Source organism: Pygocentrus nattereri, chromosome 3, assembly GCF_015220715.1.
Source record: "Pygocentrus nattereri isolate fPygNat1 chromosome 3, fPygNat1.pri, whole genome shotgun sequence".
In the NCBI taxonomy this organism is placed as follows: Eukaryota; Metazoa; Chordata; class Actinopteri; order Characiformes; family Serrasalmidae; genus Pygocentrus; species Pygocentrus nattereri.
In genome coordinates, this window is record NC_051213.1 from 26,529,095 (window position 1) to 26,543,558 (window position 14,464).

General features: G+C 41.9%; 1 protein-coding gene across 1 annotated transcript; it reads left to right on the forward strand.

Annotated features, from left to right (window-relative positions):
- Positions 1 to 8,432: 8,432 nt before the first annotated feature.
- Positions 8,433 to 13,956, forward strand: tent5aa (terminal nucleotidyltransferase 5Aa). The gene is made up of 2 exons (XM_017709195.2): positions 8,433 to 9,783; positions 10,407 to 13,956. The coding sequence occupies exons 1-2, from the start codon at positions 9,370 to 9,372 to the stop codon at positions 11,190 to 11,192; spliced, it is 1,200 nt and encodes a 399-aa protein (XP_017564684.1). The 5' UTR covers positions 8,433 to 9,369; the 3' UTR covers positions 11,193 to 13,956.
- Positions 13,957 to 14,464: the final 508 nt, after the last annotated feature.

The window sequence follows — 14,464 nt, forward strand, 5'->3', positions numbered from 1 at the left end:
GACTGGATAACCCCTCCATAAAAAAGTGCATTGTGATTAAGGACAGTAATAGGCTGTAATTGCTGACATGGTGCCATTTAGTCATCTGACATGGGTCCTGTGAAGAGAATAGCAATTACCTCTTTGACTCAATTAGGGCGAGAGCAGATGTTCTATGGGCCTGACAAAAAAACACCGGGGGGTCGCAGAGACATCTTGAGATGCCTGTATTTCAAAGTGTATTTCTTGATTAGGAGACTTATTTCTGATAAAGAAGTGTAATGGCTGTCAAACACACTAGGTCAAGTGTGCATTATTCTAGACGCATGAACTTCACCGTGCAGAGTGAGATAACATCAGTCTAAGCAAGAGTGATATTTATCAGTTCAAAGAATAAGAGCTGGAACTTTCCGTTCTGTCCAGCCTTATTGGCTCTCTTCTGTCATCTATTCAAAATTCTTTCTTTTTTCTAACAAAACCAGAATGTATTTTCAGTGCATCGGTACATATGAAATGAGTGACGTTATCCCATCTGCACAACTGAAAAAGAAACGGAAAAAAGCTTTAGATAAGAAGAGTAAGCAAGAATTGTATAGTCTGTTGACATTGTTGTATGCACCAAGGGAATGCCTGAGTTTATTTTCCTGACTGTGAGCAGGAAAGCAGTAAATGGGGCCTCATGGTCACCTATGCTGAAACAGTGGGCCTTTGAATTGACTTGACTCAAATGAGTAGGTGTATGCAAGGCACAACCTATTTTTATGCAGTTAAATAGGTTCATTTAAAGAAAACATGTTATAAATGTCATTTAAATAATATTTCAGTTGTATAGATCTGATATTTGCGGTTCTACTTTGTGATCAAAAATACATTTGCCTGTGTTTGACACAGCCTCGTTCTGCTAATCATATTTATCTCAAAGCAGATATTTGATGTATTTAGGTTTGGAAAGCTCTTCTGGTTCAAGCTATATTGAATTTACCAGAACTTTCTAGTGGTTGTCACAACTAGACCATCAGTCCATTACAGTCACCTGTAGTTGTAACAAGTTGTAGCATTTGCACTTGTGCAGTGTTTGTCTGAATTATTCATAAACAGCAAAAGCTTGAAAGAAAACTGCTTTTAAAAATATGATCAATCTAATATTTCAAATATTTTTGAAATTATTTCTCAAAAATGTATCAGATTTTGCCCTGCTCTCCCTTAAATCATTTTCTACATAAATGAACGTTTATTACGTCAACAAAATACTTGCTTTTAGTTTGTTTACTTTCAGGAAAATTGTTTTTATTAATTTTTGATTAGATGATTAGATATTAATCAATCTACCATTCAAATAACAAGTGACGGAGAGGCACCATGCAAATCATCCATCATACAGTCATCTAAACATACAGTAAAAGGTTGGACTCTTACTGCTGCCACATCATGTTTCTGAAAAGAATTCTCTTTAGTAATCATCATCTCATCATTCCATGCCAAAGTGCAATGTAAAAGCTGTCCTTAAGTCATTTAAACTATGATGTTTAGGCTTTACTCTGCACAGTTTAGGCACAGTTGTAGACGTTGTGTCATGGGAAGTTGCCTAAAGAAGACTAACAGAAATTAGGTAAGTCACTTATCTGACTGGTGGTGCAGTTTTTCACAATAATGGTTTTGGTGTCATGCTTCTGGGTTAAGCTGTTGTATTGATGCAAGTAAAACTAGACCTAATGTTTAGCTGGTGATCTTTTTATATGACCTGTAGTGCTGAGTATGAATATGGTGTGTCTTGCTTTAACTGAGTATTACTTCATTGATCAGGAGAGTCACATAGAGGCACATTCTTTCAACATTGTGCTGGAAAATGACTGTCAGTTTTCCCTCCTGACACATGGAGAAGCCATCCGGCTGCCCTCCAGCCACACAAGATACCTACAGAACTCTGTGTTTGTGACAAATGGGATAGAAAGAGGGATGGACCATCCACTCTGAGGAATTCCTGCTCCATTCTTAACCTGCTCAGACAGTGGGCCGGTGCCTGGCCTGGACCCTGCCATCATTCCTCATTCAGCACTCTCAGAGTGAGGCTCATCCACATCCAGTGCCTTTCACACACTGCCTGATAAAAAACTTGGGGATAGCTTGGCTTCTTTTCAATTTGAAATATCTCACCGTGACTTACTTGATATGTAGAGTGAGAGTTGTACAGTGATGCTGACATCACAACAAAGCGTGTGAAGTGTAGCATGATTCCAAGGTAGTACTTAGTCAGCTTTTAAAAGGCCTTTTCCCACATTTGTATTTTATTTTCCTCATAAAGTCCACTTACGCTGTTGCGTGCCAAAGTTTAAGTGCTCCTGGGCAAATGTACATTTAGTTTTTTAAGGGAAAAAAAGTTGCACATCCTTTACAGGGAAAACACTTCTGTGTATTTTAATATTTTAATGTATATGTACTGTTAATATGTTGAATTTAACATACGGGACTGGGGTGTTTGTTATTTTATATCATACTAAACTTTTATTATGTATTTTTTAAACTTATGCATTATAAATACAAAGACAGAGAATGTGGACCAAGAGTGTCTGAACTTTGTGTGCAGATTTCTGAATTCTTCTACACTTTTTCAGTTTGTTTTAACCATTAGGCTACATTACAGCACCGACATGGCTGAGACATAACAGCGAATACAGCAAATTGCATTTTGTTTAATTCATTAGAAGGCATCTTCATACAGGGGTAATTTTTTTTTCTATAGCACCCTAAGGAGTAGGGGGCTCATTTGCTAATACTGAAACAGGGGAAGGCAATTTGCATATTACAGGAGACACCCCCTTCCCCCTGTCCTCTGGTTCTTATACCCCCTCTGCCGTACTACAGCAGGAAGAGACATTACTCAGCTTGTACATATGACATTGCATGTCACATTTACTTTACTGCAGATACAGAAAGCAAAAAAACAGAGGAAGTAAGAGAATGTCTTAATTTCCTTTCAGCAAAACCTGAAACGTCCACTCTAGCTGCTTAGTCTCTCTCCTTCTATAGCTAAGAACCCAACCAAGCGAGCACTCCTGATCTCATTTGGCTGTCATGGAGCCATTTAGCATGGATTACGCGAGTGCTCCTCATTAGCCTCCTGCTTTGAATGATTAAGGCTACAAGTTGGAGTGTAACCGTGAACAAGCCCTGCTGCGTTGTGTGACGTCAATCATCCTCCACGCCTTTGGTATAGTAAACCCTGCGGCCATGTGCCGCTGTGCATGTCCCGGTCCACTGCCAGATAAGGGGCAGTGTGGAGAGCTTTCCCTGGATGGGGACTTAAACACATGTGTTGTTAGGCAGGACAAAAGCGGCAGTGGAAAAGAAAGCTCAATTATGGCCTATAGGTTTAAAGGAAATGTTCTTTTTTTCTGAAAAACAATAAGCTGAAATAACACTTATCCTTGCATCACACTGATAAAGTCTTTTCTCAATGGGTTGTAACAGTTGGCTGGGGGGTTTATTCACAGGTCTCTGAGGCATTAGAGAGGTGGAAGTCTGTTACAGCTGATGAAAGCACATCTGCTCTGCACATCACTAGCTAAAATCCTTTAGCAGCAGTGCTCTCTACTTGCACCTTTGGAGTAGGCGTCTGGAAGCTAAACTGCAAAAAGCGCATAATCAAAGAGATCAGATCTCGCAGAGGCGTATGAGATGTTCAGTCTATCAACCGCCCTGAGACAGGAACACGTGCAATAGCAACATTATGAACCTGCCATTGTCACGGATCCGCCAAAGCATTTTTGAGTGTGGACCTGAAGGCACTGAAGGCACAATGACTACTTTATTTTTCCATCTCTCTGGCCCACCACATATAATCCCACCCTAAAGTTCCTCAAAAGCTGAGAGATTCCGCATCAGGTTGTCCCCTGAGTCTGACCAAGTGAACTGAGGAGGGCTGGAAATCCCATCTGGAGTGAGTGCCGATCTGATATTCTCCCAAAACTAACTGTGCACCTTAGCACTGTGGCTAGCGGTCCAGCAGGACTCACTCAAACGGCCCACCTGGTATTGCAATTGAGGATAAATGAGAGACAAGCCAGAGGAAGAGGAAAGAAAAATGGAATTCAGCATCATTTTCACGCTGCATCAAAATGCTTTTATTGCTTTTTATTGTCTATTTGGAAGAAAACCTACATCCTGTGTATCCTGTGAATAACCTATTCTAGTATTCTGCATTTTTCATGCATGTTGTTATGACATTTGTGAAGTTTAGTGATTCATTCAAGTTAATTTTTACATGACCACTTTCTGACCTGTATTCCTTAGAATGAAACAGGCTTATTTTCTTACTGTGCCTTTAAGACTGATGAATGTAAATAACCTTTGTTTTGATTGGCTGCTCAATATTTTGCCTCATTCAAAAAGCAGTCTGTGCTGAAACACTCCTTATAACTTCAGTGTGAATGGGCAAGGCTGAACTGAATTGAATAACTGTGTCATTACAAGGTGCCAACAGGAAATAAGCTTCATCCTTGGTTGGCTTACCAACTCTGTTGAACTCATGGCACAGTACCCTGGTCATACAACATTATTGTTATACAGATGGGGAATTGTGTGTTTATGTATATACATACATTCAAAAGTTATGGCACATTGTTTTTATTTTTTCCAACAAGTTACACTCAACAAGTAAATTGGCCACTAAAATGTGCAGAAAATATTTATATATTTAGGTTGTTCTCTGTAGAGAATGTTAACTTATTTTCACTTAGAAAATAAAAAGAACACATTTTTAAATTTTTGTACAAGATGGTTACAAAATGTGAACACTCATTGTGGCACAAGAGTTAGAGGAAGGCTTTTTTTACAGCAATTATAGTCACTTCCTATTCTTATGTGATCGGTTGTTTCTGATTCTGGTGTGATGAATGTGACCGCAAGCAAGTCAGAACGAATAACAGTCAAATGTAAAGATAGTCCGTACTTCTTCTTTTCACTCTGATCTTTTACCTTTGATAGTTACTGTGTGATCATACAACCAGAACACGACAATAAATTGTCATTATTATTCTCCATTTTTTGCATGTAATCCAAGCATCACATGAATTATCGTTTTCTTTCACTGACTGATCAGCAATCCTCTCTGACCATTGAAAAAAAGTGCTGGAGAGTGAAGAGAGATCATAAATGCGAATGAATCCTTTTTGACAACTTGGATATGACACAGCAGTTTAATATTTTGTGCACATAAAATTCCTAGTCCTGTCAGTTCGTTGGCAGAGTCGGCCCTCTGCACTTGGTTTATTAGCTGGTGTGTCCAAATCAGTCTTGGTCAGGAGGTTCAGAGATGAGCACTCAGGGACCACAAAAGAACTTTTTTTTATTGCTTGAGGGCAAGAGGCCCTGTCTCCAGATATTAAATTTCTTACCAGACCAGTGCTCTTCATTTTTGAAAGCCACAGTCCATTCAAATATGCATATGCTTGTAAATCAGTTTTGTCTGTATTGACTGCTCCACAAATGGTGTGGTGTTTTTCATGGGTGAATGAAGTAATTAAGTAATTGCACTTTGCTATTATTCTATACATATATGTATATAAATAATAAGTATTATTTTGGATGATTTGTATTTTATTAAAATATCATTGAAATCTTACTCAGTCAAATCTTAAAGAGCCCATATCATGGAGTTTGAAGTAATATGTAAAAATTTCAAAGCGCACCATCCACTACCCAGTCCACACAGTCCATATATAGAAGCTCAAAACCTATTGAGCCTACAGCCGCTCAATTCCACCCATTAATGTTAAAGTTCTAGGGAGTGCTTTTTGAATGAGGCACACTACAGGACAGCGATTCAGAACAGAGCTCATTTATTTTATATCTGTCCTAAAGGCTCAGTAATAAAAACAGCCTGTTTAATTCCAGGGGATAAGGAGAGGCTGGAAAATGATCACGTTAAAATGAATTAAGAGTCTTTGAATTTGAAAAGAAGAAAAATGTAGGAAATGTGCCCTTTCAAGACCAGGAGTTTTTTATTTTTCCACCCACATATTTAATTGCTATTATTAATTAAACCAAATTATTTTTTATTCAAACAAATTAATTCCAGTGTAAAATCAAACTGCCAACAACTATACTAATACACAGACTGGTATTACATGATAATCACAATGCTATATGTCTTACCCACACTACAGATGGATGCTGGAGGACAGTATGAACTAGACGTAATGCCATGCAACGCCATGTTATGATACTGTATTTCAGATTTAATGATGAATTGATTCATTTTATCTGATAAAATGCACACCTACACACACGCACACTCGCACATCTATCGTACATGTATATATATATATATATGTGTGTGTGTGTGCGTTTTACCAGATAAAATGAATTAATTCATTTGATTCATTTTTAGCAGTATTAATAGTGTACAAGACTACTAGTATTATAAATGAACAGGTAGAGATATGATTCAGTAGCACGGGAGTGACGTTTTAACAGTTCAACAGGCCTCAGGTTTAAGTTGAGGAGCAAAATGTTTTAAAAGATTTAAGTGAACTGGTGCTGATTTACATATAAGTAGGCTAGGGTCATCACTTAAGGTAGCCATAGGTGCATAGGTCCTCCTCTCTAGGCTAAGACTGTGTTAGAGTAAATGGGATAAGCTGGATTTAAAGGGCTGGGTGGCTGCAGTGACGCAGACCTTGTGCCTTGATGGATCCTGACAGATGCCCCACCCTGACACTGCACCCAATCTCTGACTCCTTTCCTGAGTCTGGAGAGCACCTGGGCATGCAGCTTACCTTCTGCCATCAGCGTTTCTGACGTACATGTCTAGGACTGTACTGATGGCGGTGACGAGTAAGTGATGCCAGTTGCCTTTTAAGGAAATGCAATATGCATATAGTTAGCGGAGAGAGGAGCAGGAAATGTTACACTGTCTTAGTGAACACATCTTTCGAAATCTCCAGGACATGACAGCGGCCGCCGTGGCTACAGGTTTTCATTCTTATGAAGTGGAAACTCACCCAAATCCACTTGTTTAAAAAGTTGTTCTCAGTCTTCAACAACTGTGAAGTTTGAACAGGACTCGTGGTTCAGGCTGAAAACTGCAAATAGCTATAAGATTTCTAGCAGACATGGTGTGGGCAAGTAGATCTAGAATATGACTGCACAGGATCTAGAAAATGCACGTGGCATGGTGGGTAGCATTTTCGCCTCACAGCAAGAAGGGCCTGGGTTCGATTCCCTTGCCAGGCGACCCTGGTCCTTTCTGTGTGGAGTTTGCATGTTCTCCCCCAGGTGTGTTTGGGTTTCCTCCGGGTACTCCAGTTTCCCCCCACAGTCCAAAGACATGCATTCAGGCTAATTGGACATGGTAAATTGCCCCTAGGTGTGAGTGTATGTCTGTCTGTCTGCCCTGCGATGGACTGGCAACCTGTCCAGGGTGTATCCTGCCTTCCGCCTGATGACAGCTGGGATAGGCTCCAGCACCCCCCATGACCCTGAGGGAGAAGCGGCTTAGAAGATGTATGTGAAGATCTAGAAAAGCTTTTCATGCATTTATCTCGAGCAGGTTAGAAAAATCCACTAGACAGCTGCACCTCAGACTGCTGCAAAAAAATATTAACCAAGACAAAGTGGTTAGAACACATCACTCCGACACTCCAGCCCTAGTACTGGCTCCTGCTCAGCTACAGAATAGATTCCAAAATACTGCTACTGGTCTACAAATCACTACATGGACTAGGACCTAAATTACACTGCCGGCATGCAAAATACAGCCCCACTAGACATCTCAGATCACTACAGTCTGCTCAGTTAAAAGGGCCTAGAGCTAAACATGATGGCACTGCCTTCAGGCAGTAGGAATAAACTCTCAGAAGATGTGAGATGTGCACAGACTCCAGCCACTTTCAAAAACATACTGAAAATCATATCTGTTCACCTGTTCCTTCCAGACCCTTTAAACACCTGCACTTTGCATCTTTTCATCATTTTACTGTTTATTTTCCATTGCTCTATTGTTCAATCTAATTTAATTGTATTCTGATGTCGTTATATGATTTTAATTTCACTTACACATTGTACTATTGTTTTTCCTTATGTTCTTGATGCTCTTTTTATTTTGCTATATAAATAAACTGGCCCTAGCTTTACTAGTGTATGCTTACAGACAATGTCAAACACCTGAACACCGTGGAAAGGAATTGCAATAAGCACAATAAGTATTTTTATCCTTTTTATTAATAAAATAAATAATCGTGTTCATAACAAACGTGTGATATATGTACACAGTGCTGTGCTTCACTCCGCCACCACTAGGGGGCACCAGATTCGGAGTCCGGGCAGAATTTTACTGCGATTGTTTACAAAACGTCTCTTCGGTTTTTCCTGCTTACTAGTCGATGCTACAAATAATACAAATATATTCTCGTCAATATAACTTGCTACAGCATTATTAATAGTCTAAAGTCTATATGGTGCATTCCGAAATCAAAGCAGGCAGATGGCCTCGTGTTTTTCCCGCAGTCCGTTTGTAAAGCAAGATGTTTTCTTTCGGATCTCTGCAGCTGTCTCTGTACCTGAAGGGTGCCCACCTCCCGGGAGTGACGGACCTCTGCTAGTGCTGAACCTGCAGGACATTGAACATCAGCACATATGTGTGGCGCCTAATGTGGGGAAGGTTCGAGCCTGATGGGGTCACTCGTAACGCGTTTGGAGAGCAAAGTGAAACATACTAAAACACATAGGGTTTAAAAACAGCTACGCTTTGAAAACTGATAAGCAGGCAGAAAACACAGAAGAATGGTGGTGCTCTGATCTTCGTTTGAGGACTGTGGCAGGTGACCGCAGTGTATTCTGTACAGAGTGATAGGCGTGCCCTGAAGCCATGGAGCCACAGGCTGAACTGCTCAGAAAAGCCCTGCTGGAGTTTACAGTGTTATCCCACCCGTATTCGGACAGGCCCCGCCCCCCACGAGCTGGGATTGGACGGACTACTTGCCACTGTCCAATCGTGGCGCAGGAGGCGAGCCGCTAGTAGCCAACCAGTGCGCAGGAGGCGCGGATTTCCCCGAATATTGGTGGGCAAAAAACTGCAAGCGGTCGTATACAAACGGCCCCCACGCTGCGAGAAGCAGAACCTGCGCTTCAGTGTAGAAACGAGCAGACGAGCCGCGCTCGCGCTGACACAGCAGAGAAAGAGTGAAAAGGGGAAAAAGAGGGAGTAACTTCGACTTCGGCCGCCCCCCAGCGGAGTGCGACCACGCAGGGCACGAAGTTTTCGGACATGCAACTCCACCAGCGTCCACAAGCATAAGGACCACCGGCGGAGGAGAGCGGCTCTTACTCCGATGAGGCTGGACGCAGGCTCGTGCTCAGTCCAGCGCAGACACTAGAGAGAGAGAGAGCACGATGGCCGAGGAAGACAGCGCTGCCCCCGGGGCCCTGCAGGGCAGCAGCTTCAGCGTGCTCAGCTGGGAGCAAGTGCAGCGACTGGACAGCCTGCTGACCGAGAGCATACCCATCCACGGCCGGGGCAACTTCCCCACGCTGCAGATGAAGCCGCGGCAGATCGTAAAGGCCGTGCGGAGGCGCATGGAGGAGCGCGAACTGCGCGTGCGGGACGTCCGGCTCAACGGCTCCGCGGCCAGCCACGTCCTGCACGAGCACAGCGGCCTGGGCTACAAGGACCTGGACCTCATCTTCTGCGCTGAGCTGAAGGGAGAGGCCGAGTTTCAGATGGTCAAAGACATCGTACTGGACTGTCTGTTGGACTTTCTGCCCGAGGGAGTGAACAAGGAGAAAATCACACCCCTGACTTTAAAGGTATTATTATTATTAATATTATTATTATTATTGGTAGCATTAGTATTGTTTTTTTATTATTTGTTGTTGTTATCATTAACAGCACTAGCATTAATGTAACTGTTGCTGCCGTTTTATTGTCATTGTTCTTGCCTGTTATTCCTCTCTTATATCCTCTAGATTTTGGATATTGCTGCCTTTTGTCTTCTACACTTGCAGTAGTGTCCAGAGTCTAACAGTGTTCGTAGTGATCATTCTTATCAAAGTGAAGGGCGCTGCACACTTGAAAGCTCCAAAATGCAATTAGCCAAGTTTACTAATAGTAAAACCTTGGTTTTCAATTGCTAAGAGGATTGAGTTAAACCAATTTAAAGCCGATCCTGCTTTCTCAGCTTCCTAGACCTTATACTGAGTCAGGGCAGGCAGTGGCGCTGTCTCAGAACTTCTGGTGTCTATAAAACTGCAGCACTGTATGATAGAAAAACAACCACATGAGATGAATGTGTTGTGGGTTTTCAGATTTGCAGACTGATGTAGACAAAAAGTTCATTTGTGTAATTGAAACTCATTTGAATGACTTAAGGAAAATTAACAACAGTGCATAGTCAGTCATTCAGACTGTGTGTTTTGGCTCTACCCCACAGGAAGCTTACGTTCAGAAGATGGTGAAAGTGTGCAATGACTCGGACCGCTGGAGCCTCATCTCCCTCTCCAACAACAGAGGCAAGAACGTGGAGCTCAAGTTTGTAGACTCATTGCGGCGGCAATTTGAGTTCAGTGTGGACTCGTTCCAGATCAAACTGGACTCTCTCCTGCTCTTTTACGAATGTTCAGAGAACCCTATGGCCAAAACCTTCCACCCTACCATCATCGGCGAGAGCGTATACGGGGACTTTAACGTGGCGCTGGAGCACCTACGCAACAAGGTGATCTGCACAAGGAACCCTGAGGAGATTCGGGGAGGGGGCTTGCTGAAGTACTGCCACCTGCTGGTCAGAGGCTTCCGAGCCGCCTCCGAGACGGAGATGAAGTCTCTGCAGCGCTACATGTGCTCGCGCTTCTTTATTGACTTCTCAGACATCAATGAGCAGCAGCGGAAGTTGGAGTCCTACCTTCAGAACCACTTTGTGGGGCTGGAGGACCGCAAGTACGACTATCTGATGACTCTGCACGGGGTGGTAAATGAAAGCACGGTGTGCCTGATGGGGCATGAGCGGCGGCAGACTTTAGGGCTCATTGCCATGTTGGCCGTGCGCGTTTTGGCTGAGCAAAACGTCATACCAAATGTGGCAAACGTCACCTGCTACTACCAGCCTGCCCCTTATGTAGCAGATGGCAACTTCAGTAATTACTACATTGCCCAGGTGCAGCCAGTGTTTGCTTGCCAACAGCAACAGCAGACCTACTCAACCTGGTTACCCTGCAACTGAGTGCATGGAGAATTAGAGAAAAAGAGAGGAAGAGAGAGAGAGAGAGAGAAGTTATATTTCCATAAAGAAGCTGAACCAGGTTTGCAATTGGTCCTGAGCATTTCAGGGAAGCCAGAGAAAAAAGATGATCTACTTTTCCACTCTGAATTGAAAGCCCCATGTTCTCCACGTTGCATTAAAGCATAATTTGCAATTAAAATGGGGCAAATGATAGATCAGCTGCTGCAGACAGGGTTCTGTTGTGAGACTGGAATTTTGATAGCCTTGCTAATAGGTATCATGAGGGTCCAGCCTTGCCATCTCTGGAAGGATCTTTTAGGCTTTTTTTTTTCTCAAGCTAACTAACAGTCCTAGAGAATGCAAGTAAAGATACACCCATTAAAGACCCAGCCTCAGCTTGGCTGACACTGTTGTGAACATTAAAAGCAAATCTTTGCGTGGCCCAAAGACTGGCTGTATATTAGTGCTGTTTTGGAGCGCTCCCATTCTAACTGCATGCATGCAGCCATACTTTCTACAAGTGGTCTGCATCCAGATGTGTGGAAGACAGAAAAAAAGAGGAGGAAGACTCTCCTTCAAACTCTTTCTTTTGTTCTGACAGGAGTAAGGTGAGGGGTCAACGTATTTACATCGGCAAAAATGAATCTCAGAAAAAAGGTGATATTCTTGATGTGTTTACAAAACCAAAGATTTTATGATTGTGTATGTTTTTATTGCCCAAATTTGGAGGTAGTGCTGTCTATATTTGTATATGTGAAACACGCATTCTAAGTGCCTAATGCCAATGCAGAACAGTAAGGGAATTACACAGACCATTATAGTTTCTTTTTTTTTTTCAATGGTCAATAAACTCCACCAAAAGTCCATGATCATCACACACGACAAAGGGACTCAAAGCTTGTGAATGTATGAGATGTATCCTGATTAACAGTGTGGTTCAAACCTAAGGAGTCATCAGCATCACAGACAAGAAAAGGCTATCTTTCAGTTTAGAAAAGAACGTTTAAAGCAGGACATCTCAAGATTTCTGGTGCTTTACTTTTGAAACACTGCATTGAAAACAGAAGAAAATGAGTTAGTCGCATTACCTATTTCTTAACTTATTATTGCTCGCAATGAGCAGAATTCAGAGTCAAACTGAATTGGCTCCCTTGACACACATGTTACTGTATGTATCATAGTTAACAAGATGGATTTTTCTTGCTTGAGCTGTTAGGGAAACATGCAGTCTTGTGGTACAGCATGAAGTTGTTATACATTTTGGTTATATTTCTCAACAATTATTACGCTGGCCTTATTATAGACAAAAAAAAATCAGGTGAGAGAGGGGAGCAGAAGCCGGGGCACAGTAGAAAACAAAGAGCTGTCTGATTGAATAGAGAGAGGGGAGTGTGTTTCCCTCCGCTGCCATGACGGACGATATTTGTCAAGGCACTTCTGATGGTGGGACACTATTTGATGTAACACCCTAGCAGGGAATTCCACAGTCACCACTGAAACGGCAGAACTAAAACCGGCTGTGTTCATGCTCCTTTGCTCTAGCTTGCCGTTCTGTGTGCTCAGTGTTAACCTGACATTTAGCCTGTACTAACAGAGGGTTAACCTGTTCTTGATTAATAGTGGAGAGAGGAAGCATGTCTGGACGGATATTTAAACTTGAGGAGGAGAAGGGGAGAAGGCAGCGAAGTGTGAAAGAGCGTGTGGGAGAGGTGAGGAGAGTGCAGAGAGAGAGAGAGAGCTGGGGTGATGGGTGCAGCTGGTGATGGGGTTCGTCTCCTCCTGCAAACAGTTTTTAATCAGAACCACTTCTGCCTTGGTTCAAAATGATCTGGAACCAAGATGCAGTTCTTTAAAGAGACATAAGCAGGAACCCAGTGTAATCAAATACTTATTTCAAGGACTGTAGCCCAGAAAATCACTTCAATCACTGACTTTTCAAACACGGGTGTTCACTGTTACTGTGCATCCATAAAAAATTCTGCTTTCAATAGAAGGGCCATATAAGAAAAGGAAAATCCAACTACTGCTGGTAGTTGAAATTAATTAGGGTCAGCAAGGCCAAAGGGAGAAATTCCGAGGAAACTGATTGAGCACCATCCCATGAGGCTGCATTCTCCATTCTGCCAGCTCTGCATTTGAAGCTGTTTGTTTTCTACTGACAGGGCTACTTCTTCCATAAGCTGCGTGTGCGCCACAGAGCAATGCTGAGATGGATCAGTCAGTGGAGAGCTTGTGCATAGACTACGCTGTGTGTCTGTCGCTGATTCAAGCAGAAGTCTTAAACTTTGTCTTTTTTCCATATCCTGCTATTTTATTTGCTCACATCTAATTTTAAGTAGATCGATTTGTGGTTTGCACCCAGCTGTTGTTGTTTGATTTGTAACATTGTTGTTTGATTTGTAACATTTTTTCATCAATGTCCTGTGGAGGATGTCCAGAGAGGGAATTCACACACACACACACACACACACACACACACAGGATGAAGGTGAGAAAAGCTCAAACAGTGTCGCTCGGCCCCTCAGCTGGCATAAAGCAAGTAGAATATGATACCATGTTGCACAGTGTTCTGAACTGATGTTCACAAAGTCAAAAAAATGAGAGAGATTTTGTTTCTGTGTTTTTACTATCTTACTTGTTTTTATTAAATGTATTACACATTCTAATTGTCACTCTGCTTTCAGATCTGTGGTCAAGCTGCTAAATGTTGATTTCTGAATTGCTTTTTTGCAAATGTTGTTGATGTGTCCATTGGGTCGAAGATTTAAAGGATTTTTTTTCCTCAATAAAAACTTTAAAAACTTCTATAATGTCACTTGTGCCTTTTCATTGCAACGGTTTTATAGTATAATTTTTTATTTTTTTTTAAACCAGGTGACCAAGAAAAACACCTCCAGTCAGGGAGGAATTAGCTGTATTATATTTAAAAAGCTTTGAATTTCATAGGCACGCTTCCCCTGGTGGAAATATGAGATTGTCTGGGTTCACAGTTTGTTGCAGTATCTAGCAGTACCTTTCACATGTCTTTATTTGGTGAAACAAAAAGAATATTTGTGAAAAAATATAGTAATGTTTGCATTAAATCCTCTGACAAATATGACATTTTAATATGAGAAATCTGGAAGGAGGAATATTTTAACAGCTCTAAAGTAAATATTCTCACTTCATTTTGGGCCTAGCTCCCGGCACACAAAGGAAAATGCTGGAGTGGGATTGCCAAAGCAGAATACTGTCCAGCCACAGTGCAGAGAGTGAGAGAAATTACTCTGTTA

Coding starts and splice junctions, on each gene's coding strand:
- tent5aa (XM_017709195.2), top strand. CDS start 9,370: ATGGCCGAGGAAGACAGCGCTGCCCCCGGGGCCCTGCAGGGCAGCAGC. Junction 9,784..10,406: donor TCACACCCCTGACTTTAAAG/GTATTATTATTA, acceptor TCTACCCCACAG/GAAGCTTACGTTCAGAAGAT.